Source organism: Symphalangus syndactylus, chromosome 22 (genome assembly GCF_028878055.3).
Source record: "Symphalangus syndactylus isolate Jambi chromosome 22, NHGRI_mSymSyn1-v2.1_pri, whole genome shotgun sequence".
NCBI classification, from domain to species: domain Eukaryota; kingdom Metazoa; phylum Chordata; class Mammalia; order Primates; family Hylobatidae; genus Symphalangus; species Symphalangus syndactylus.
This window is the reverse complement of record NC_072444.2, coordinates 68007459-68035174: the sequence shown is the minus strand read 5'-3', so window position 1 is coordinate 68035174 and position 27716 is coordinate 68007459. Positions and strand designations below refer to the sequence as shown.

Below are 27716 nucleotides of genomic sequence, written 5' to 3'. Positions count from 1 at the left end.
TGTTATCTAATATATTTATGTTTATACAACAGAGTACTTAATGAGGCCATCTAACTGACAAAGGTAACAAGATTCACAGGACATTTTACTTAAAAATCTTAAAGGATAAGTAGTGATTCCAATAAAATGGATGGCCACCAAATGCAGAAAGCCATACTTTTCTGGAAAGTTCATGTATCAAATTCAGATATTTTCCCAGTCATAATATAACAGAAGAGTTGTTAGAATTCCAGAAAAAAAAAATACAAAATATATTTATTCATTAAAAAAGATTTGAACTCCATGAGCCAGACTATGTTCAATAATCTTTGGATTCATCAGGAAATAAATTAGCAATAAATAGAAAATTACTAACTGGATGAAGTTTTATAGGAATAAAATATGGAAATGAAATGTTTGGAAATGACTAGCATTTAAAATAGGTTAAAAATTAATTTACAAAGTAAGATTAGCAGAAAAGATTTATAAAATTAAAAAATTGTACAAATAAAATATTAGCCCACACTGACGTATTTAATATTTTTTAAAATGTCATGCAACATATGGCATAAGGACATGCATTATAATTTTTTATTTGTAATATATTTCATTTAACTAGTAAGTGGCCCGTTCATATACTTATTAACTAGAGTTAGGGTAAACATTTTGTACTATAAAACCATTTAGTACAGATATTCTCCAATTTATGATGGTATTACTATTTTTTGACTTTATGATAGGTTCATTGGGGTATTAAATGCATCTTTAACTTAAGATATTTTCAACTTACAAAGGGTTTATCATGAAGTCAGGCCATCATAAGTTGAGAAGTATCTGTAATTATTACCAATCATCATCAAATAATTCAAAAATATGTATTAGTTCCTATTAGAGCTTGTTGAATTATTTTTTTAACTAATTTGTGAAATGAAAGTATTCCCACCCAATTTCTTTCACTTTTGGATGTCAACAATTTGAAAATGAGGATATTAGTGTAGCAATATTTTAAGCAGAAATGTTTTAAAATAATGTAGTGTTCACAAATAGCAATAGAATAATGATGTATATAGAAAAGTATAATTTATTTAAACTAATCTAATCTTAAAGCAATTTATTGAAAAGACACATGAGAACAATGAAATTATAAACTGGCAAACATATCAAGAAAGCACTTGAAAACATAAAATAAAAATAGTCTATATTGACATCAGTACTTTTCCATTGTCAAACTTGGAGATGACAATGCCAAAAATAAGAAAAACATTCCATCATATATAGTTAAATTTAAAACACAGCCAATTAAAAAGCAAGATTCTGGATCAGTCGGGTGGTTAAGTACCTATTTGATTAATACTTTTCTACTGAAAACCACATGAAAACAGAAGAGGTCAGGCCTTAGTAGTACTGAAAATCAAGAATATTGATTGGTGGTTCTCTCAAAGAGAGAGAACATAATACTCTCTAAATACTTTAGACCATCTGGATTGAGATGAGCAGCTAATGCATTTCTAGAATTTTTTTTTTTTTTTTTTTTTTTTGTGACAGAGTCTCATTCTGTTGCCAGGCTGGAGAGCAGTGGCGCAATTTCGGCTCACTGCAACCTCTGTCTCCTGGGATCAAGCAATTCTCCTGCCTCAGCCTCCCGAATAGCTGGGATTACAGGCGCCCACCACTATGCCTGGCAATTTTCTTTTTTTTTTTTTTTTTTTTTTTTTTTTAAGTAGAGATGGGGTTTCAACTGTGTTGGCTAGCTGGTCTCGAACTCCTGACCACAGAAGATCCATCCACCTGAGCCTCCCAAAGTGCTGGGATTACAGGAGTGAGCCACTGTGCCTGGCCCATTTCTAGAACTTTTCAATGAAGAAAAAGTATGGATGTTAAGCAGAAAAAGCAGAAAGAGTATGGATGTTAAGAAAGCCCTTGGTTAGCTCTCCTCCCTGATACATTCTGGCCTGCCCTGCTCACCGCAAAGCCTCATGATCATCAGCCTACCATGCGTGACCTGTTTTCTGGGGCCACCAGGACCATTCACATTCCTTTTTATCCCACCTTCTTCACCTGCCACCACCATCAGCTTCTAAGGAAGCAGCATGAGAAGAGGATAGATTTCACTTGATGTGTAAAATCAACAATGACTGGCGATTTAAAAGAACACAAGGCATAGTTCATTCTTCTAGGGAATTATAGATTCATGCCCACATTCAAGTAAAAAAAGAACTACAAACTGTTTGAAATTCTACAAACTGTTTAAAATTAAAATACATTTCAATTTAGTTCTTGAAATAAATCCATCTCCTTTTAATGAGCAGAACATGGAAAAGGATATTTGACACATCGATTTTCCTTCAACTTGAAGATGAGATGCAATGACTTTGTTAGAATTCAAGTAGATTTGAAAGTATAAAAACCTATAAGAAACGGCAGGGCACGGTGGCTCATGCCTGTAATCCCAGCGCTTTGGGAGGCCGAGGCGGGCGGATCACGAGGTCAGGAGCTCGAGACTATCCTGACTAACATGGTGAAACCCCATCTCTACTAAAAATACAAAAAAATTAGCCGGGTGAGGTGGCAGGCGCCTGTGGTCCCAGCTACTCTGGAGGCCGAGGCAGGAGAATGGCGTGAACCCGGGAGGCGGAGCTTGCAGTGAGCCGAGATGGTGCCACTGCACTCCAACCTGGGCGACAGAGTGAAACTCCGTCTCAAAACAAACAAACAAACAACAACAACAAAAAAAAAAAACAAAAACCAAACATGTATCAACCTAGGTCCTAGAAAAGGTGTCTACAAATTAGAAGAGAAGAAATCCTTAAAAGATACAGAGAAAATGTTTATCTGGGTTATGGGGGAAGGTAGATTTATTACAAGAAATAGAAACTTTAGGAATGTACCTGTGTTGACCTCTCAGTAACAGAAAACTTGTAATTTATACTGCCAGAAATGGAAGATTTGCTTTTTTAAAGGGTTAATACCAAATGGAATGCACATATGGCTGAAGAAGGTAAAGAATCAATGCAGGAGAAATCTACATACAGTAGCAGAATTCAAATCTTTATTAAAGACAGAAAAGAACATAATTAATAGTGCATAAAATTGTGCTGACAATGGAAAGCAGAAACTTCAATTTCTGATACAGAAGAAAGGCAGATGGAAATTTTGGGATAGAAATGGTACACATGAAAAATGGAGAGGAGCTATTGGACAGAAAGTTTGAATTCGTGAAGATTGAAAAGCATAAGTTGAAGTGATCATCAGTGATATGAACATTAATACAAATAACTTGACCTCAAATGTTTTTGCATATACATTAAAATATTTTGAATATGACTAATAAATGTGTTTTTCTAAAATTTTCTGAATGAAGATATAAACACAAGTGCCAAAGAGGTTACTTACAGAAGCCAAAATCAGGTTGTTTTCATACCATACTAACAGTCTGAGAATGCTATAGCAATATTGAGATAATTTTGAAAAGAAAAGCTGACCAGGAGACTTGACTTTCTAGTAGTTATAATAAATTATATGTTTAAAATAACTAAAACAGTAATACTATGTCAATACCAAAGAAAATGTCGCTGAGATACATTTATTTAAAAAGGAAAGTAATATGTAATTACAAATAAGCATCACAGAACATTAGAAGAGCAATTCATTAATTACCAAATGATATTGAATGTGCAGAGTACTTGAGTTACTTCATACTATACAGCAAAATAAATTACGAACATATTAAATATCACCAATGGGTCAAACAGCAAATGCTAAAAAATATTGAAGTTCTTTCAAAAATAGGCAATACAAGTGAAAAGCTACCGATCAGGATGGGTAAGAATTTTAAATTGTAAATACCAAGAAGATCATATTCAAAGCAAAACAGAAATGTCTACAAGGTTGAAGACTACTGTGTGGCAACATTTTAAGCACAATTAAAATCAAATGAAGTTTTATAAAAAATATGTAGTTGGTTAAGAATATGTGGGAGGCCAAGACAGGCGGATCACCTAAGGTCAGGAGTTAGAGACCAGCCTGGCCAACATGGCCAAAACCCATTCTCTACTAAAAACACAAAATTAGCCAGGCATGGGGGTGCGCGCCTGTAGTCCCAGTTACTCGGGAGGCTGAGGCAGGAGAATCGCTTGAACCCGGGAGGCGGAGGTTGCAGTGAGCCGAGATCACACCCTTGCACTCCAGCCTGGGTGACAAAAGTGAGACTCTCTTAAAAAAAAAAAAAAATGCAGCACAGATTAATACTTAATGGAGAAATATTTTTCTTATAAACCCTCAACAAAACATGTGTACCTCATTTTAGAAAACTTCTGTAAAAAAAGGTACTGATACTTGCATGTAATGGGATGTGTACACTTATCAATTAACAGGCATGTTTGCAAGATTGATAGCATAAACCTGTGGCCAATATATCACTGAGAATGATTTATTTTAAATAATTTTCCTCTTGATTTTCTCAGTATAATCAAAGAAATAGTAAAAATAAATATTTTAAAAGTAGCTTGACTTAAAAAAAAAGAACCTTTAACAAATTTATAACTTATAGGAAGTGATTTGGAACATTTTTTTCCAATTGGAAGGTGTATAGGCATAACCAAGTCAGAGATTTAAAATTCAGGATTATTTTGTTCTTTATCTTCATGGAAAATGCTCAGAGCATAATTGAGTAAAAGAGAATTCATTCTTCATCTTACTAATGAAGGATGACTCATTGAGGCGATATTAATTCAGAGATCAAGAGTCTCTGCCATCAGCTGAAAAGGAGTACTGTTAAAAAAAATACAATAAAATCACTATGATTGTGAAATTTAGGAACTGAAGAGCAAGTTGATTGTAAGGATCACGACTTGTATAAGACTCATTTCTTTTATATATGACAAAAATTACAGCTTTAATGGCAAAAATTCAACCTCATGTGTTAAATATCATCTAAATTCTGAAAATCCCTAAATCTGTATCTTTATCTCTGACCCCTCTCCAGACTTTCAAAGTATTTTATTCTCTCTTTAGAGACTTATTAATGGAAAAGTTTGAGAAGCATTACTTTAATAAGCTTCTAATTTCTATATAAATTAGAGAATTAGAACATAATGAACCCACATTTGAAGATGTTAGCATAGAAATATTTGGCATAGGAAACATGCAAACCATAGTCTTTTCTTTCTTCAAGCTATCTACCAAACACCAGCCTTTTAAACAAGAAAACATTTAATTTCCTTGAGAATCTAAGACGTCTAAATTTTTATAACACTTTGGAATATATTTACATAGGAAAGGCAGATACAATAGGGTCTTCCCTTTCCATTGTACTGGATAGTTTTCTTTTAATCAAAGTTATAAGAGTTTATCCTAATTGCAACTTAGAAGTGCCAATTTCTTCTTCTATCTTACTCTTAATTTGAATATTTCTCATCTTGATATCTTCTACATTCTTTAACAGTAATATACGGATTTTTACTTTTAACCAGCTTGGTTGTTCAATGTATATTTGTACATAGATTTAACAACCATCTCATTCATTTATCCAAAAATATTACTAACATCTATCCTATTGCTATTTTGAGGTAATTTAACTAATTACATTTTCAAACTCTAATGTGTAATTTTTTAAAATAAACTAGTACAGTGAGTTTTTCCTTGACTTGCCTCATATTTGTCCTAAAGAAAAAAAATGATTTATACAAGGTGCAAAAAATCTTTTACTTGTTCTGCTCCAATTTGCAGCCATATACAGAACTATTTCCCATTCTTTTCTAACATAAGACTCATTTTGGTTTTCTATATTCTTGGGAATTCCGATCAGTTTAATTGTTTGACAGAATTTTTCTGCTTTTCTTCAGAAGGTGTAAATTTTTCAAGTGCCAGCCACATATCCTAGAATATTTCCCAGGAGTGGCAGCTAATTGCAACTTGGTTTACTGGGACTGCTGTTTGAGGGCCTTTTCGTCTGTTTGTTTTAAACCAATATGCTGTACATTAGAAAAATAGGATTTATCACCAACGTCTTCAAAGTGGAAAAAAAAACTACACTCTATAAAATTAGTTTGCCATGATAGTTACATACATAGAGTTGAATTGCAATCATTTTTCACTGACACTAGTTGGTACTTTTGCCAAAATTAGAGTAGTTTTTACTTATTGTAACAAATCTAGAGCATTAAAAATGAGGTTTATGCCGCATTCTGAAAATACAGATGGTTTTTTCCCAAGCAAAATGTGGGGTTTTCTTTCTATTGAGCAATTTACATTAACGACCATCATTCTATCTGCCATCCATTCTAATATTATCACTTTAGTATACATGCCCACATGGATATATTTCATAAAACTAGCTAAACATTTTTTGTACTAGATATTTGTATACCATGAAATAATTATTTCAACAACAAAGATACCCAACAGTGTATCTTCTCAGCAGAGCATTTCCCAACACGCCAAAAAAATTTATGTAGGATATGTATGCACTTTATATCTTTAAAAATGTTGTACAAATATCTGTGAATAGAACACCAATTCATCTGATGATGTATAACATATATTCTTTTACTATTGGAAAAAGGACTAAACCTATTTACATATTTCAATTACTGAAAGCAAATACTTTTCAACCCTTACCTCATTTTTGTCACCTTCAGAAAATACTTATTTCACCCTGAATTCTTCGACCTTCAGCCCCTATAATTTATGCATCTGCCTTGGACTTAAATAATTATTAATTCAAATTTTCCATATTCCTAACACTTCTGAATTTTAAAAATAGATATGAATCAGTATGCAGGTTGACATATGTTGTTGAATAACTTGACACTCAACAGTGTTTATCAAAGGAGCTGAATGGTTCTTTTAAATGAGTCATTATGTTACCATCAATTACAAGTACTCAATAAATTATGTTAAATGTGCCTTTATCTCTGGAATGGCTTTATGAAAGTTTACTTCATTTAAACAGCAACAACAACTATGACAAACTTTTATTTAGATTGAGCAGGTGATCTGAATATTTAGTTGTGTAGGGACTGTGGTAGGGCTACAATTCTTTACCATGCCAACTAGTGTTTCTTCCTGCCATCACCATACATATGGAGGGATTATGCATTTGTGCTTTGTTGGCTCTGTGACTTCCTTAGTCTCATGAAATGAAGACAGACGTGACATATGCCACTTTCAGGTTAAGAGCTTTAAAGGCAAACATGTTGCTTGTCACACCCTTCCAGAAAGAGACTATTCCATCAACCTGGATCTCAGACTGAAGACGGTATTGAACTGAACAACAGAAATTTGTTCCCAAAGCATAGTTTAGCCTATTTTGGTTGGTACAGGGGCCATACATGGAACTATGATAAACCAAAACTCCAATGATACTTGGTCCTTTGTATTGTCCTGTTAGTATTTTCTTCATTAACTTGTTTTTATTTATCTTTTATTTATTTAGAAACATGAGCGAATCCTGAGCAAAGTTGATGAAAAAAAGTGTAAGAATTTTGTCCATACAATGGAAACCCTATGCAAAATAATTTAAGGAGACCTCTATCTCTCTGCCTCTAAGTCAGATTGGAGTTATTAAAATAGGAAATTATCTCAGAAATGTTTCATTTTTAATAAGTAAACTTAACAAATATGCTAATTGAACAAAATAAGAAACATGTCATAGATACATATCATTTCCAAATTATATCTTTTGTAAAAGCAATCTACCTTCATACAATGGCAACTACCAACCACCTTTAGTCTGCCCTGTTTTGGGGCCCAGCAAAGTAGTATTCACCAATAGCAAGTAAGCACTCTACATAATCCAAGTCTTAGTTACTTTCTTAGAGCTTGTACTTGAAATATATTTCAGCTACCTTCTATCACTGAAATTTTCACCATAGTTTGATTTGTATTATATTGAAAAAATTAATTTTGCTTGACTTTAGAAGATAAATTGATAGTATTATCAAAAGGGGATGTTACATGAAGTGAGAAAATTTATTTAAAATAACTGTGGAACAAAGGACATAGTGGGAAACAATGGGAAATAGTTGAATGTTATTCAGTTTCCTAACCATAAATTAGACATTTTTGAAAACTGACTCTTCCAAGTTTCTGGAGCTCTACTCAGTACTATGAAAAAGTAATAACTGAACACACAGTTTCTAAAATAACTCTAAAAAAAAAATCACTTAACACCTAGAGTTTGATGTAACTGAATAATTTTACCCCCTGTTTTTCATCAGTTTCTATTCCTGAAGTTAACCTAAAATAGATTTAGAAATAATATATTTTATTGAAATTTTAAATTTTAATTTAATTGAAGGAATTCAAATAAATTTTCAATCCAAGACAGAACAGACTTAGCGTTATGAAGCTTTAACATGAATACACTATGCTTATCTTGGGTTTATTTATGTCAGAAAAATTCGGAAAGAAATAAGTTAAACCTTTTTGTTTATATATTTTGGGAAGGAAAAAACCTAAAAGTTAACAAAGGCAAGTCTAAGAATTGCATGTTCACCTTACCCAAATAAATATCACTGGCCTGGAATATCCTAAGAAAACTCTCCAAAATAATAACACTTTCTGTATGTAAAGTTTTTAAATTAAAAAATTATTGGAATACTTAATTCCAAATGCAAACAAACATAGACTTCATATTTTTTCTAAACTGATGATTTTTAACATGCAAGGTCATTTTCAACTTTTAGAAACAAATAGCAAAATACCATTTGCAATAAAAATATGTCAAATACAATTTTCTCAGGTAATTTTTGAGCTTTTCCATCAGCAACACAGAAATCAAATTTCTTTTCTTTCCCCCAGAAGCTCTTGAAGTGCCAAAACTTTTAGACTATGTTCAGATTTTCCACCTGTAGCTCTATCTGCTCTTATGTCTTACAGCTCAATTTTGGGGTTAGAACTTCTACAGTTGTTGGCCTAATAATGATCAGTGACAACCCTGGATTCTGTTGGTTTGTACTATTAAAAAAAAAAAAAAATCACAGATATACAATTTTCTCTGATTTTCAGGAGGCCAAGAAAGATCCTATCTTGAAGACTATGAACACCCTGTTCCATGAGCATTTTCTGACATTTTTTTTCCCTCGTAACTTTTCAAGCCAAATTATATTGCCTCCACCTAATGTTGCAAAAACTTTGGGTGAAAGCCCAATGTGATTCTAAGACTCTGGTATGATTCCGTGTAACCTGGCATACTTCCTAGAAGTTAACTTTGTTAGGCAGCTATTTCTATAAACAATCTGAGTAATAGAAAAGCTACATGACCAGATGAAATGGCACCACCTGCATGTCCTCTACAAACCTCTATGGAGCTAGTGCTTGGTAATCAATTATTAGAAGCCGACACCAAGAACTGTGGTCTCATTACCTTTTTTCCAAGGTCCATTAATACCAGTTGAACTGGACTTTCAAATACGTCACCATTTCTTGTCAAAATCCAACTATTGTATCTGTAGACGTATTACTTGTATCAATTAGCTATTGCTCTGTAACAAACTAGCCCAATATTTAGTGGTTTAAAACTACCACTATTTGCAGACAATCAGGAATCTGGGCCTCACTCAGATATTCTCATATGGTGATATGACCACAAGCCCGGGGCTGTCATTACTAGGTAAGTTAGTAGATTGGACAACAGGAGTATTTCTGAATGTCATTCGTACACCAGGGTGGCTATTCATAACTATCAATGCCTGCAGCAGGTCCAGGCTGTCATGTGAGCTCCTTGACTCTTGGGAATATGATTCAGAAAATTTAGTGAGAAAGTAAAATATAATATTACTGTGGAGTGTGTGGTAGGTTATACTAACAGCCTCACAACGAAAGTCTATAGGGTTCTGGAGGAAGGCCTTACCTTCCACAGCAAAAATATCCTTCCCATTTGAAAAGTAGCTTCTGGCCTATTGCTGGGTCAGAATAGAGAAGGAACATCTAACTCTAAGACATCAGACAACTCTATGGCTTCAGCTTCTCATGATGACCTGGGTATTTATGAATTCACTGAATCATAGAGTGGACAACAATCCATGGATTGAAATGCTATATTCAGAATTTGGCCCAAACAGGTCTAGAGGGATTAAGAAAGTTCCACGAACAGATGGCTCAAATTCCCATTTTACTTGTCACTGTTAACACTGGTGCCTCTCCCTGAGCTCTCCCCTAGGGCTTCATGGAGATGCTTGAAGCCAGCTGATGAATGATGGAAAAAAAAACCTCCAGCCTGATTCATGGATGGGTTAGCTCAGTAAGTTGGTGAGCACACACACACACACACACACACAAAAGACTGCAGCTGCACCGTAGACCCACCTGGTCATCTTATAGGACTGTGGTGAAGAGAAATCCTCCCATGGGACAGAGATGCAAGCAGCAATCTCGAGAGGAGGGTAGCCTGAGGTTAGAATATAGACTGATTTAGAATATAGACTGATTTCCAGGCAGTGGAAGGTGACTTTTCCTGCTGTTCAGAGGCCTGGAAGGAGACAGTCTGAAAGATTAGAAACAAGAAGCCTGGGAAATGTTAGAAGATTCATAAGAATGTGTCCAGAGCATGCAGACCCTTGTCTACATCTACCAGAGGGAAAGCCAATGCACCAATGACTAGTCAGTTGAAGTTTTTTAGCCTCTCTTTAGTCACTGACAACATGCACAATAGGCCCATGAGTGGAGTGGCCATGTGGCAGAGATGGAGACACTGCACACACTCGACATCATGGCTTTTTCTCCCCAAGGCTACCCACCGCGGTTGATTACATGATCTTCCAGCAGCAGAGGCAGATACTGACCCCTTCAGGACAAACCAGGTATTTGACAGCAAACTGACAACATCAGACCTCTTCCATCCTTGGGGGAACAGTGATTCATTCTATGGGTTTGCTTTCTCTGTTTATGGTGTCTCTGCCTGCCCTACCAGTCCAGATCTTTAAGAATGCTGAATTAGCAATGTGGGGTGATTCATGATCTTGCCTGAATTCAAGGAAATGAGAGAAATGAAACCCCAGGCACGTGATCTTAAGATCTGCCGTTCTTACTAAACGTCACATCACTTGGAAGAACTCAACCTGATCTAACAATGAAGTGGCCTCTTAAAGTGTCTGCTTAGGTAGTAGTTTGGAGACAGGATCCTGTTTTTTGGGGGTTCAATATTCCAAGTTGCAGTATATTCACTGAATCAATGCATGGCACACCATTGATACATGATGTTACATCACATGGTGTCTCCAGTAGGTGGAATATATGGGTCTAAGGATGAAAAGGTAGGAGTAAGAGTAGCCCCCGTAGTAACCTATCTGCAGCATGTATGCTTCTGGGTTTTGCAACTTTGGCTCTGCTGAATTAGAGATTCTTATTCTTGGGATACAGGAGAGCTCTGCTTGTAACAGGGATTAGTAAGTATCATGAACTCAAAGCTGTGACCACTGCATGGTAACTATGGATACTCAAGATGTGTACAAGCAGGCAACTAAAATAGCTACTATATTCATGGGGATAACTGACCCTAATTATAATGAGAAAGTAAGGTTGCATATGCACAGCAGCAGGAGGAAGAATGAATCTGGAAGTCAGATGATTCACTGAGATGTCTTGTGGTGCATCTAGGCCTGATGAGAGCAGGGAACTGTCAACTACAGTGAACAGGGCGTGACAAAGTAAAAAAAAAAAAAAAAAAAAAAAAAAAAAAAAAAAAAAAAAAAAAAATCAAAGGTTCAGACCCTGCATATATGAAAGTCCGATTGACTCCATCAGGCAAACAAAACTGACTAGACTCCTCCTGGCTGAGGATGAGGAAAATCTAGAATGAGTGAAGGTGGTAGATGATAAGTATCAAATATGGCGTCATACACAGTTGCAGTGGAGGAGTGAAGCTTTCTTATTTTTATTTTTTAAACAAAAACTTTTTTATTAGCTCTTTTGTAGAGATTGAGACCAGCCACCATTCTGAAGACATGGCAACAGATTAGATTTAACATAAGTAAATTTGAATATTGCAAGGGGTAAATTGCGTCAGATGCTTCCTGTGCACATCCTCTTAGCTGTGTGGGTGTCACTACTGCTGCAGCTGGTGCAACAGTTCTGTGTGGACTTCAACTCCTTTGTACTGACTGCATCTTGCCTCAGCATGCATTACAATCTTTTACTTTCTGCTGTGGATATTTCCTGGTTCTACAGGGTAGGACACCTGAAAGAGCCTTCTTGACACGCCCACCCATGAACAGCCTGAAACTCAAGATCTAAAGACATTATCCCTTCCCCGAGGCAACCAGAAACCAAAGGCTCAGGAGCTAACGAACAAATGCTTCATCTTGTCCATCCTTGGGTGGAAAATTCTGGCAAGTGTCCTAGCCACCCTGTGACCACCTCAATAATGGGTTCTGCATTGGCTTTTCTTCCTTCTGTTTCACTCTTGCTAGTCCTTAATTTCTGCTTTCTTCAATCAAATAAACTGCTTGCACACAATTCCTAGTTTCGAATTTTGCTTTCAGGGGAACCCAGCCTAAGCCAGAAGGCAAATGTGATGAAACTATTTGCTTAAAAAGATTTGAAACTAGATTCCTGTGAAAGAAAACTGTCGGCCAGGCACATGGCTTAGGCCTGTAATCCCAGCACTATGGGAGGCCAAGGCGGGCAGATCACCTGAGATCAGGAGTTTGAGACCAGCTTGGCCAACATGGTGAAACCCCGTCTCTACTAAAAATATTAAAAAAAATAATAATAAGTTAGCTGGGCATGGTGGTGGGTTCCTGTAATCCCAGCTACTCGGGAGACTGAGGCAGGAGAATTGCTTGAACCCAGGAGACGGAGGTTGCAGTGAGTCAACACGGTGCCACTGTACTCCACTCAAGCCTGGGTGACAGAGTGAGACTCCGTCTCAAAAACAAAAAAAAAAAAAAAAAAGTCATTCCTCCAAGATACAGCTGTCACTGTCATAAAATTTAGCATAAACAAATACACCATCAAATGCCCCACTATAAAATGTAACATCCAGCAATTACATACTAAAGGATTTAAGGTGACATCATTCATTACAGTATATGAATGATCCTCCTGACTAAATGGGAATTTAGTGTTAAGTAGCTGTAAAAGCTGCCAAAGAGCAAATGTTATTGAAACAAACATTAGCAACTTATGACTAAAACCTAGGGCATCCTGACCATAGCTACAAGGTTTACTATCTCTATTATGGAGCCATTAGATACCACCTCAGGGTTGTATCCAAGTCTATTAGGAGAATAATTTAGTTGCAATTTTATACTTACAGATGAAAGAGACAGGGATATAATCATTATTGATTTTACTTTCTTTGCAAGGTTTTACTGTTGTTGTTCATATCCTCTTCCTAAATGTGGCTAGAATGGAGAACAGAGGAAGGATGGAGAATCGAGCCATCTTCCTAGAGAAGATGAGCAACATTCTTCCATAAGCCAAATGACATATTTTGAAGAAGTAATTATTTTTAGTGGTAGAAATAGCTAGTAACAAAGGGAATAGCAAGTATGTATTCACAGATTGAAAATCTTACCCACAAATTTAAAGATAAAACCCAAAAGTCTTACTTTCGATATAGGCATTTCCACATTTTCTTGTAAAGGATAATATTCATTCGATATATAATTCTCTAGATTTAGTGTAATCGTTCTTTGTTATCTGACTTTTACTAAATCAGAAGGCAGTTTAATGATACAGGGAAATATTCACTAGAAACTGAATATTAACAATTAAATATCATCCCCGAGAATTCAGAAGAAAACTTCAGCTTTCCTCCTGGGGCAATTTTAACTCATTATCTCCTATAATCTTCAAAGACTTGTGATCTATATAAATAGCCATTTAAAGGGTCAAGGTTTTCATTACATACAAGGAGACTTTCTACAATTATTGGAAACTTAAAACCATACTAAAATTACACAGATATCCTAATTCTAATTGGTTCTTGTTAAGAATGAGTTAATACACTGATGCTTGAGAATCATCAAAATTTCTTAAATTTTAACTATTTTATTTTCAACAAAAAGTGCGATGTGAACTGAGTATTTGTCATTTAACTTGAAAATTCATGAAGAAGGATTACGAGTTTCTGAGTCATTAACAATCCTACCCTTTTAATATAACAATTGAATAAATGGGAAGAAATTTATGAACCTCTACACATTTTCTTTCTTGACATTCTAAATTATATTATTTCTAAAGTCAAATTCAGTGAGTGATAACTTAAAAAAATTCATGCTTAGATCCAAATGAGGGATTAAAGCATCTCATGTATATTCTTATTTAAGCAAAATAGCATATCTTTAGATTCAATAAATCTTCTTAATATTTGGGTATATACTTATTTGCCAACAGAAATGAATGTTGATAAAATTCATCAGTCAACAACAGCCAAGAGTAACTTCTTTAGATAAGCCATGTAAAATATACTTTCATATTCAGGACAAAAGATATCCAAGTATCTCATTTCCTCTCCCTGAATCCTCCATTCCACGACCAGACAGGGAGAAAGGACTGCCATCAGATGAATGACATGTAGGGCCAGAGGAGGTCCACATTTATATTTTACCACTTAAAGCTCTTCTTTAAATACCTCCCAAGAGCACCCAGTCAAATCGAATCAGAGAAGTCAGTGTTGAAATGCCAAGTAGCCACCAGATGGCAGCAATGCTTTTATGAATAATGCAGCATTCTGTGCAGTCCATCTAAGATTTCCTATGTTAATAATAGAACAATCCTTAGTTTAGTAAAAGGACAAATTTGCTCGTAATGAAGCCAGCATTTTTTTCCATATTACTAGTTATATTCTGTGGGGTTCAATTGTTTTCTAGTATTTGTCCCCTCCAAATACTTATTTTCATATGCATTAAACATTGAGATTGAATTTCATTTTGATACTGTATAGAAAATGCCTGAAGCTTGAAACAAATATTTTCCTTTCTGATGGACAAATAACATCTGTGGTTATAAATGTTCCAGTATAGCTGTCAAAAGAGAAGGGTTTCACATAATTTTCTGCCACCCCTATCAGTACATCCTACACATCAAAAGAGTATGTTCATAACCTCCCTTTCCATGAATTGATTTCAAATCTATCGCAGATCTCAAATATCAGAAGCTTATCTTTTACTTGATCAATGGCATGGGAATTTTGAAAATGAAGCATTGCTTAAATTCAACTTCAAAAAAAAAAAAAAAAAAAAGACCACAATCAAGGTCTTTCTAAGTTACTTGGAAAAGGAATCCTCAATATTGGTATTTCTGTTTTCAAGATGCTTCTGCAATTTGTTAATTTTGCCACTGTAATTTTTTTAATTTGCACTTGTTCGCCCAGAAAGTGAGACTGTTAGAATTTCTCCCAGTGCTGGAAATGCAATGTTAGGTAAATTGATGAGGCTGAGGTCAAGAATCCAATAGCTCTCTACTAAAAAGAAACGCATATAAACCCTCCACGTGAACGCCTCTCCCTTGGTTAAGCCATCTCATACCCATCAGTGTTATCCGAAAAGAGTTCAAACAGCTTCCTTCCTGATTTCTCCCTAACATCAACCATTTCATTTCATTGTTTCACTTAGGCCATCTCTCAACATCCTGTTTTGTTAAGATAAAAGAGCAGCCTCCTCCCCTCTTCAAGTACCAAGAATCCTTAACTGCCCTGCAGTGTTTTATATCTTTTGAAATTTTTTTTCTGCTAAATTTTTAGTAGTATGTTTAACTCTTACATTGAGAGACTGTATGCATAGATGCCATAAGTGGCCTTTCCAGTTATGCGTAAGTGTGGCCATTTTCCTTTCATCTTGAACTTATTTTTCTGTTCAAGCCTTTGTTTATGGATGCTTGCTTTGTTATTTTCTTATATTGCTTTAAACATTGCTCTGAGGTTTCAGCTTTGCTCACCACTGCCCAGATTTTCCTCCTGCTCAGTGGCTTGTGGCATATAAACACTGAATATATATATATATATATATTTTTTTTTTTTCTCTTGCTTTCAGATCCAGCTTCATTACCTTATGTTTCTAAAAACTGAATAGCATCATCTATTTATCTGCCAGTGATCCTGTGCTATCCAAAAGCATTCAATTTTATTTCACCCTGTGTCATCCTTATGGACAAGCTGTAAAATGTGATACCATTTACTGGCCCCATCTATTATGTACCAGCTTTAGGGATTAAATTGTTCCTTTTTCTGGAATAGGTCTGTTTGCTATTAAAAATCATATACAGCATGAAATACACATGGCTGCTCTCTTTAAAAATAAAAAATATTGAAACAGATATGAAAAAGGATCACTTGGCTTGAATATTGCCTTGCTAGCATCAATATAATATTTTCTATACTTTATAAATGAGATTAAAAATAACAAGTAGAAAAACCATACACTTGTTGATTCTATCTTACTCAATAAAATTCCCCAGTGGCAGTGGTTTCTTTTGCCCAGGTTTGAGTACATCGTGTCAAGTCTCAGGTTTGACCCCCATGTGGCTCAGTTAGTCTCATTCTGCTTATGGGAAAACAGAGAAAGTGCGTTGCAAGCCACAGGAGCCCACGGATGGCATAGAGACCATCACACTAGCTCTACCAAATCATCAAGAAACAGAATATGTTCCATGAGAGGAGGGGATTCACAATGTGATGTCGGTAAATGAAGAACAGCATGGTGCATTTAGCCTGGTGTCAGACTAAAACCCACAATTTATTCCAACTGCACAACTCATATCTTTGAGCTCACATAGCCAGCTATTCCAGAAGGCAATGTGAAGTGAGCTATCCAGTTGTCTAAGTTCATTAGGTGATGTGCATCCATTCTTCTGCTGAAATGTTAGAAACAGAAGAAGCCAAGTTGGCTTTTTTTTTCATTTTTCTTTTGTTTTATGGTATTTTAGAATTACAAAATTTTGGTTCCCTTCACTAATTGGGGACCAAAATGTACTAATACTACTATTTTCAATCTTTACTGTCATCTGGTTGCATGCTGCTTTGATAGTTCAAAAAGAATGAATCTGGTAAGGCAGCATTATGCCCTCTAGTAATGAAACAACGAAGGTGTGCAAATGAGCATACATCCTTGATGTCTAAGGCTTTGACTAGTGAGCTTCGCAGGATCACCCAGGCAACATAAAGTTCGTGTTGTTTTCCCTAACGATATACTTAGTTTATATATCTTAATTCTAGATGTCTAGAATATATTTTTTAAAAAAGGTTTATTTCTTAGAAAATTAAACATGCAAAAAGACAGTGGTTCCCAAGTCACATTATCTGAACCAATAGGCATGTTCTTCATTTGCAGAATGTACTTTCCATCCATCTTCTTGTTTCTGTTTCTCCTTTCATCAGTCAAAGCTAACGTGCTCTCTTGGTCTCATCTAGATTCTTACAATCAATTTTATTTCCTGTCCCCAGATACTACCATTTGCACTCAATCTTTATATACCCCTGACATTCATATTCCTAAATCAGATCTCTAATTATAAAATTTTATGCCTCCCTCTGTGCAAAATCTGTGTAAACCCATCAACAGAAGTGAAGCTAAACATCATTCAAATAATCATATCTCTTTCCCCTTCAATCAGAAAAACAGTATTGTACTGATACCTCAGTAGGGGAGTAATAAGTGTCACTACTGTCCCTCTTTCACTTGGGGCATCGTTGCTACACTTGTTTCTAAGTTAGCTTTTGCAAGTTTCTATTAACAGTTTGGTAGGCCTTTCAAGGTGATATACTTTTAAGTATTAATTTGAATATGTCGTTGATTATATTAATTGGATATTATATTAATGACGCTAAGAATAGCACATTAAAAATAAGATTAAGGATCTATATTCTTAGACAATAAAAAGATTTTCATGTTGTGTATTAAATATCAGTCTATTAAGTTCAGAAGGCAACAGAAAGACCAGAAGTAGAGCAGAAATTCTGAGTTGCATTTCACAGATATTTACCTCTCTCAACCCTATTCTTCTAAAATTCTTATCTGGAATTTCCCTCAAAACATTGTGAAATGATCTGGTTAGTAGATGAATAATGAAAGTCTGCTGTATTTATATTAAAATCACTTCTTTGTAGTTGCTCTCACACACACAACATACAGGATTGCTTCATTTTAGTATTAACAGATGGGAAGGTGAGGTGAGGACTGTCATCTCATATTTCCTTGGTGTGACAAAGCTGGAGGATCCTGCTGTGAGTTCTACATAAAGTTACAACTGACATAGCCCAAATTGGAACACACGTCCCCAGACTCATGTGTTCTCTCCACTGCACCTCCTGAATGATGGATCAATATCTAATAGGTAGATAAAGTGATTGGGGACAAGTTGTAGAGCAAAAAACAACTGTGTTAGACATGAATGCTTCTCTTACTCTGGTCTATTTTTAACGCCGTGTCTTTTAAGATACTTTAATTCTCTAAAGTGAAACCAGCTTTACTGGAAATCTAATGCATGTATGAATGTGAAGAATCATCCTTTTGCATTTAGTCTAACTACAAGCACTGAAAAATGAAAGAGTAAATTGGTAAAAGCTCAGATTTATTTTAAACCACCACTTGTAACACAAGGAAATGGATAAAAGCACAATACCAGTAGTTTTCTTTTTGGCTTAAAATTATGTTTTTTAAAGATGTTATTAAATTATCTTCACATTAATAAACTTAAGTAGTACTTAAACATTTTAAGATAAGACATATTCAGATCAGAGATCAAATTATGTTTAAATGTAATGCATACCCATGAAAAATATTACATAAAAAAGTTTAATATACATTATAGTCAGAAGACTCCATCCAAAGTCAGAGAAGCAATATAAATAATAAATCTACTCCGAGGTTTACTTTTAGGGACAGAATCTGTCCCCTGAGATCTATTTTTTAATATATTGAAAAAGAATCTTGAAAAAGAATCTCAAATCCAGGAAATGTGACCATGATATTTGCTGAGGTTACAAATTGGTGGTGGCGGGGGGAGGATAACAGACTTTCATCTTCTTTAGTCATTTAATTTTTTCTGCCTTTCAAGCAGCAAGCAGGTAATTGACATATTCCTAATCAGCCATGATTTATTAATTGGTAGAATTATCCTACTGAAAGCATGTAATCTATAGAAGAGCCCAATGTATGCTTTTAAAAACTTTATTTTAAAGAAAACTCAGGAAAACTGAGGCCCAGTCACTGTCTGGCTCTAAGAAAAGGTAAATTTTTAGAGTAAAAATGATTTAATTGTCTTAAATAAATAATGCTGTCTTATAACCTGTAATGAAAAAGACCCAGGAAACAGTTATCTTCTTCATCTTTACTCCCTATTTACACCCTGGAAATTTTGGAGTACAGGGCCTATATTGTGGATTCAAATTCCTATTTTTATTTTTTAATAGGAGTGAATTTGTTTTGTTTTGTTTTACTAAAGAAATGCAACTCTGCCCTTCGCAGTAACAATTATTCAGCTAAAAAGTGTTCAGTCTTCTGGTTTAATAAGTAGAAGAGAGTATGGGATATAGTTTCTATCTATATATTTTCTTTGGGGAGACAAAACTAATTTGCATGACAGAATATTTAAGTAAAGATATTTAAGTACTAAATTTAATGACATGGAAATAATTATAGCGCTTTGAGACTCTCATATATTTAATAAGGGGATATCTCCTTGGAGGTTGGGGAATTTTTTAGAGATATATCAGTTGTCTATTTGATAGCCATGTCACAAACTTCCTTTCCCTAGGCTTTCCAAAATATTTAACTCAGAAAGGTTTGTCTTCAAAGGAAAAGACAAAACCTAACTGAAAAATTTCCTTCAACTTGTAAACAAGATATAAGAGTTTCTTTTTTAAACAAACTTGTTCTAAATTATTTTGCAGCCATTTTCTCAGTTGAACTTCTTATTGAAAGACTGTAACTGCCTAATGTGCCCAGCCAGGAAATAGAAGGTGACAGTAGCCCCGCTTGTGTGAGGGAAGCTGCCTGACAATGCTGCCATCCTTCCACATGGTTTTATTTAGTTATTACAACGATCTCTCTGTAAATGACATTTAGGATTATTTAAGATTATGTTGTAATCCTTTTAATCCTTAGTGCTTTAAATTTCAGGCTAAACACCAAAGAGCAAACTAGCACTTAGCAGGAATGTTTAAAACATGTGGTTTGAACATAAATCTTTTTATTCACTCTATCCCTGATGAAGACCTAGTGTTGCTCTTAACTAAGAAAACTCATACCCAGCTCATTACAGCTGAGTTGCTAAAGGTTTCTCAAACTACATCAAACTTGTGACAGTCCTTGACAATGAACATAAATGCAGAATTAAACAAAAGTTAGCAGCAATGGACATCTACCACTTTAACTTAGAATTTGTATGATCTTTTATAAATGTGTAGCGTCTTTCTGTGTTTGTGTGTGGAAGTGCTTACTCTATTTCCTGAGGTCAAGCTATTAGGTGTGTATATACACAGGTACGGTATATATACATATGTATATTTGCATATATATTTTATGTATATAAGTATATATATTTTATACATGTATATTCATGTATATATTTTAATATAAATTATAACATCTAATATATACTTTATTATAGAATTCTTTTATTGTTTATTGTTAAGTAGTACCAATTAGGCCAAAGGGTGTGCTGTTATAAAATATGCAGATATTCTTAAACTTAGCAAGCGAGCATCATTCTGATTTACTGAAAGTTGTTGAATACCAAAACTTAATAATTAATGTTGTCATTGTTATGTTTCTACATAGCAATCAAATAAGATTGAATCCGTGTCAACAGTTTGATAGGATTTCAACTAGGAAGCAAAATTTGGCTTTCAATACAAAGAGAAAACAAACATCCAAACAGCATATATGAACAAATGAAATAAATGAAATCTGTCCATTTATGGTTGTCACAAATGTGTGCTTCTGAGACTTGCAAGCATCTCTCAGGCACACACAATTTTTTGTTTTCCTTTTAAGTTCAACTTCTCTGCGGCCATTGTAATTACATGGCATACAATTGCTAATCCATCAAACTTTTTAAAGACAGATTTCAAATTTTAAAATTATTTCTAATTTTGCTCTTTGATTTTCCTTGAACCAAAAATCTCAATAGTCATTTGCTATCTGTAATCTATAATTCATAGACTGAGATTGAACACCAAGCCTAATTCAAACTTGGAATTCTAAAGCTATTTCCAACATAGCACATCAGCTGAAGCTATGATGGTCTTTTTCAGTCAAGAAGAAACACTTCATTATTCTGTAGGTAATGGAACCATTGCACACACACACTCCAACATCCAACAATGCCTTAATACCATGTTTTTGAGACATAATCATGTTTATTCTGATCATCTGAGAGTTTGACCAGCTAATGTATCTAATCAAATATTGATGCAAGTCATCTAGATTTAGCTCTCTGGCAAATTCTTCCCGATGCTTTTTTGTTAACAGAACTATAGAAGCTATTTATATTGTTCCTCTCAAAAGGCTTACTCTCATAGTCTGTATCTATCGATATGTATTAGTAAATTTTACCAAAAGTCATGCATTTAGGTGATGAAAAGATTTCAGCACGACAAGGAAACCAAGGGATTCACTCAAAAAGAATAAAACAGAACATGAAACTTTAATCTTTTCTTTTGCTTTGTTATTCACAATATCCTTATGATCACCTCTTGTTTCTCTAAAAGTACAAGAGTAAAAAAAAAAATAAAGCATGTGTAAGAAGACTGAGGCCCCATGAACTGTTTAATTACATTACAAACAAAACTGGCTGGCAAAATTTTCACCTTCAGAAAGCTACCAAAAGTGAGAATAGTTTTTAATATCTTTGGAAGGATCTACATTCAAAAATATAAAAATCAAGTAGAAAATTGCAACAGGATGTGGTTTGTCATACCCTGAAAAGATTGGGATGATACACACTGTCAATATAGGTGGCTGAAATGTATCTGTGCATATAATGTTCACAGTTATATAAAAATATAATTTTTTCATCAGCATTTTCAGCCCTGTATGCATCATATATAGTTGACTGTCATCCCCATTTGTGAACTAATTTAACTCTTCATAAGATTAACAGAAGAAACTGAAAAAGGCTGGCTTAGCCCATCTCCAAAGAATTGCTATTGTCCAAGAATAACGTCTACCACAAATTTCAACATCTTCTACAATGTTGGTGATTAGGATGCTAAATTCACAGTACATAATAAGGCTCTACCACTGAGCTTACCCGGTCTACTTCAGAGCTTCTTATGTTGATCATCTGGGTTTGTCATAAGGCTAGAATTATAACCTCTAAATTGTGTTATTTGTGGTAGAATAATAAGAGTAAGCAATTGGGGAGAAGGGGAAGTCACTGATCTATAGTTCCTCCCTGTAAAAGAAAGTTTATTTCTCCTTCTTGATTCTGTAAAGCCACATCTTAGTCACTTTCAGCTTTAGAGCAGTGATTTCAGGACAAGCATGTTTGGTTTTCTTCTGTCTTTTCTCTCTCCCTTTTATTTCCTTCCTTCCTTTTTAAATTTTATTTTTAATTGACAAATAATAATTGTATATATTCCCTCACTTTCTTGTTTGATAAAAAATCTCTATACCTAAGCAAAATAAAACTAGAACCAGAAAAGTAATTTATTCCAGAATGTGTTAAAATATTTCACGGACCCAAATTATTTGGAGATACCTGAACAGCACCGGGAAAATACAAACCAAACTGGAAACCAGCTTCTTCCCCTCAGTGAGTATAGGTAGAAAACGTCACCTACCTATGCTTCCATAGGACACAATATTAATTTCAGCAAAGCATTTAAGAAGAATTGACTTTTATTCAAGGGCCAACATGCTCTCAGAAGACATTTAATTTAAAAAATAATTATTATAATCTATCTCTCTTCTACTAAATTATATAAATTCTAAAACATACCTAATTACTGGTTACTTTGGAAATATAAAATTTCATATAAAATAGAAAATCAAACTCCATAATCTAAAATTATTAATTGCCAGATAAATCATGCAAATTAGTGATTTTGGTAACGTGTGAAATTACATTTTCCAATTTTATCTCTCTCAAGGATTTCATCTGGTTCTTTCCATTCAATCGAATGTGATTGTAATTATTAATCAACTTTTTTTTTTTTCAAAAAACCAAAGTACGCAATATGAAAGAATCTATTTTTTATAGCTGTTCAGCCTCCTCCATTCTTATAAGTTACACTGGTAAATGTAATTAATGACTGGAAGGCAAGAGTGTCAATGAATGTAAATAGCTTACACTTGGTGAATCTTAGTTTGTGTGCATCTGAAAATTCTAGATCAAATCTATTTAAGTCAAACATCCCATGTTTGAATCCCAGACATCTATCACATATACTGCAAACTTCAATGACTTTTGTGTTTATATTAATCAACATGCAACATATATTTTGTGTTTATATAGCAACCAGTCGCCAGAAATAAAAGCAACAAAACCAAAGATTCAACTGGGAAGAGGAGTCGCCTTTCATGACCTTCAGACAACGAGTTCATGTACATGACCACATCACAAGAAGGTAGTCTTATTTTAGTTACCCAAGAGAGCTCAGATTTAGAGAGAATAGGAATAAATTGAATATATGTAACATTCTTACCTGAAAGACATTCTTTCTGCTAGATTTTTCCTTGGCCCATTCAATGTGTGCTCCACACAAATCCACACTTTCTGGTTTGTGCCCAGTTTTCTGTAATCACAAAAATGAAATAAGAATAAAAGGATGCAACATTGTAGGTGGATGTCAGAGAAACAGGAGTTTATTGAGTTAGTAGCTATACATATTTATGATATAATGCCTTTTTTGTTTTCCCCAGGGGAAACCTAATTGTAGGAATTTTCATTTGGGACCTAATATTTTTAAATGTCTAAAATTAGAGACCTATTTTTAAAATTAATTAACTGTAAGCCATAGGAAAAATTAATATCTAGAATACTGACATTTTGAGATGGTATTCTTTAGTAATTTAAGAATAATGAAAGTTTTAAAATCTGCTATTTAGTAATATGGAATATTGCTCTTCAATGGCTAAAGTAACATAAAAGCATGTTAAGTTATATTACTTTTAGACCCAACAGTAGAAGAAAAAATTGATAAATCACAGTGCAATGCAAAAGAACCGTTACAGAGTTTTAGCTTTGCGACTATAGTAGGGTTGCTTAGAATCTGACTACATCATCTAGAAAATTGAGCAGGGGGATTAATCTCCAAGTCCCCTTTCAGGTTTGTGTTTCACATGTTAGCAATTTCAATACATATTTATTAAGTGTCAACTCTGCCTTTTAGAAATTCACTTTTCAGACCTTAAGACTATACACATAAATATAATTTCATTTGGTAAATTTAACTTAGACCAAAAGGATTATAATGTGTGCTTCCTATTACACAATTACAATGTGAGTATTACTTAAAAGATGTTTATTTCAATAATTCACACTAATCAATAAGAATATCACCCACATTTGTCTCTTCATATTTTCACTTGATTCAAGTTAATCATACTTACAGAACTTTATATTCGCATACCTCCATACCGCCAATTATTTTTTAAAAAGTTTACCAGTTTGGAGAATTTCTTTACTATTTTTTCAAGAAGTTTCTCCACAGATAAATTTTCGAGGTTTCTCTATACATTCCATACTTTTCTCAAGTCATTGTCCATAAAATAGTTCAGAATTTTAGTATATAAAGCTTATAATATTTTTAGCCAATGTTTTTAACATTATGAACATTAGGATAAAACATGAAATTATGAAAGAATGGTAAATATATTTTAAAAACAGATTCTGTCCACATTTGTTGCCTCTTAGCCATTATGTCCAATTCTATAAGTTTAACATAAAAAGACTTTTTCAGAAGCCAGAAATTTGTTTTTTTATGGTAAATTATGAGACTTTTTCTGGCAACTGAATTTGTTTTTTGAAACATTGTATAACTTTCCTACAGGATAAACTCAGCCGGCAGGATAGAATTTGATAGCACATCTACCTTTTTTGTTGTTATTTAGTAACCTCAGGAGAAACCCATCAAACTGAGCCATGCTTCTTAAAGAGATTTTGATCAGTGAAAAGTTTTTATTGTTTCACCTACGCTCTGCCGCTCAGGTGATCACTATTTTAGAAGATTTCAAAGCATGATAGTGATAGTCTTTGTCAAGTGATTTATGATGTAGTAAAATTAAAACAACATGCTTCTTATAGATTTAATTACATTAGGGGGATACTCAGAGCCAACAAAAATAATCATTAAGAGTATGTAACAAAATGGCTTGTTTTTCCCCATACAGTCAAGTCAGGGTGCAAAAAGGTTTAATTATTTTAAGAAGCACTTTTTATGTTCCAGGTACAACAATTATTGATAATTCATTTAGTGTTTAACCTCTGTATCATAGTTTGTGGGCAATTATACAGAAGTCTAAGGCTAATATGAGGAAGATTCAGTATTTCCCTCGCCTCTGGAGTTCTAGGGCCCAGCACAGTGGCTAACACATTGACACAAAATAAGTGTGCAATAAATATTAACCAAATGATTCTGTGAAATCTTACATTCACAACTGTATGAGGTAGGTATTATCATCACTAAGTTATAGGTAAGAAAACCTGCCAGAATAGTTAGGTAAATTTCCTCAAGGTTACCCAGCTAGAAAAGAAGGGGCCAGGATTTAGCTCCAAGCAGTGTCACTGCAGAGACTGTTCTTAACCATGATGCAGCCCTTAAAAATTGAATATACACTGTGATCATATGCTAAAAACATGTAAGAATTTGGGAAAAGCTATGGCTTTCTCACTAGACTCCAGAATAGACATATTCATCTTGTTTTTGTCCTTCTCTGTTAAACATGATCTTGCCATAGGGTCCTTTACACCACCTGTTTACCTGGAATACCTCCCAATCTTCACACGGCTGGTTCCTTCTTATCCTTCAGTTCCCAGCTAAATGTCACCTTGTCAGAGGTCTTCTTTGACTGTCTTATATATAAAAGAGCTGTACTCCAGTACTCCTGGTTACTCTCCATCCCACTACTTGTTTTAATTTCACTGCAGCCCTCCTCCTAACTGAAATTAACATATATATTTTTATATGCTGACTGTCTGTGTTTCCCCCACTAGAATTAAGCTCCCTGAGCTAGGGCCTTGTTTGCCTTTTCCTCTACTGTTTTTCCCAATGTATGGAACAGTGCCTGGCACATAGTTGTTGTTCAATGAATATTTGCTGAATTCATGAATGAAGGAAAAATACCAAAACGCAACTAGCTTTTGTGCTTTGGAAGGAAGACTTTAGTGTCTTAAAATTCCCAATTTTACAGCAATTAAGATTTTTATTTTTTTTTAAATGGTTAAGCAGTCTTTGGTTTGTGATTCGGAAAAGTGAGAAACAGTTTAATGGACTCATATTTGGATTAAATGTGAGATTACACAAAGTCACTCAATTAACATTTATTGCACACCTACTATGTGTCAATGTGTTACCCACTGTGCTGGACTCCCTGAACTCCAGAGATAAGGGAGATACTGACTCTTCCTTGAAAAGTCTCCATTAGCTTTCAATTTCTGTATAATTACCTACAAACTCCATATGCTATAGAGCTAAAGGAAACCTATGGGTAAAACAGTCTAAGCTTTTACAGTTTTCTCATTATCTAGATTTGTCAATCTCAAAATGTCCTCATCAGCATCTGTTGTGCTGAATCCTTATTAACCCCAATAGGGCTGAGGTTCAAGAGGCCAAAGATGAGACCCAGAGCCAGCAAACAAGATATAGGATTTTACTAAGGCTTTACATACCGGGGAAAGAGGCCGGTGGTGCCAGGTTGGACGGGAGAACCAGCTCACGTACAGGAACGCACCAACGGCAGCGGGCTCACACAGCCCAGTGGTGGAGGGCCAGGCAGGAAAACCACAACCTCTTGCTCCCAGCATGCAGTTTATATAGCATTTTCACTTACCCCCCCCTTCCCCTTAAGGACCTCCACCTGGCAACCTTCATCCAACCCAGAACTCAGAGCCTCATTCCCCTGTGCGGCCTGTGATCCACGAGACTGGATGAGGGCTCAGGTGTTCCTCATGGACAAGGAACGAATCTCCAGGTTAGCTGCTCCTGGATTCCTTAGCTTGAAACACACATTCAGGTGTGTCTGCCATAGAGGGTCATTCCAAAGAGATTGTTAAGCTATTGCTATCAGGTGTGTTTACCCTACAGCCTCCTAAGGCAAATCCCACAGCACCTGGCATGGGTTTATCACAATCCAAACCCTGCCTGTGGCTATCCTCTCCAGGACCTTGCCCTGTCTCTTGCACTCCTTACAATCTCACTCCTTCACCCCGTCTCCACGTCAGTGATTTTCATTCTGCTGCTCATCTGACAGATTCCATTTCTGGAGATTTTCTTATCCCCACCCTGTTATGTGTGTTTCTGATGCTATTAAAATCATCAACCTTTGTGCAATCTCCCAGTCTCTGAATTCCTTCCTGGCTTCACTTCCTTTCGTGTCCAGGCCTATATTCCTGATTCCACAGTCACTTCAACCACTCCTCCACCTGCCCTCTCCTCCAAGGATATCGCCCTCATCTGCTTGCCCCTCCATAATATTCCTCATATCCCCGAATACTGGAGAAATAACTTTTGACTACTTAGGGTAGCAATATTACAAGTAATGTCTACCTTCTTCAGCTGGGCCTTTGACTCTGCTTAGCAAACTTTGTATGTGTTCCTAGTCACTTTCTCTTCTTCCTCTTGACACTGC

At 34.9% G+C, this 27716-nt stretch overlaps 1 protein-coding gene across 6 annotated transcripts in view; it reads right to left on the bottom strand.

Annotated features, from left to right (window-relative positions):
- ARHGAP15 (Rho GTPase activating protein 15) overlaps nt 1-27716 on the bottom strand; it is a 638954-nt gene that overhangs the window by 490298 nt on the left and 120940 nt on the right. For all 6 annotated transcript variants that reach the window (XM_055261923.2, XM_055261924.2, XM_063631362.1 and 3 more), the window contains one exon: nt 23573-23662. In XM_055261923.2, coding sequence (XP_055117898.1) covers nt 23573-23662 — 90 coding nt within the window. The remainder of the gene's footprint in view (nt 1-23572; nt 23663-27716) is intronic.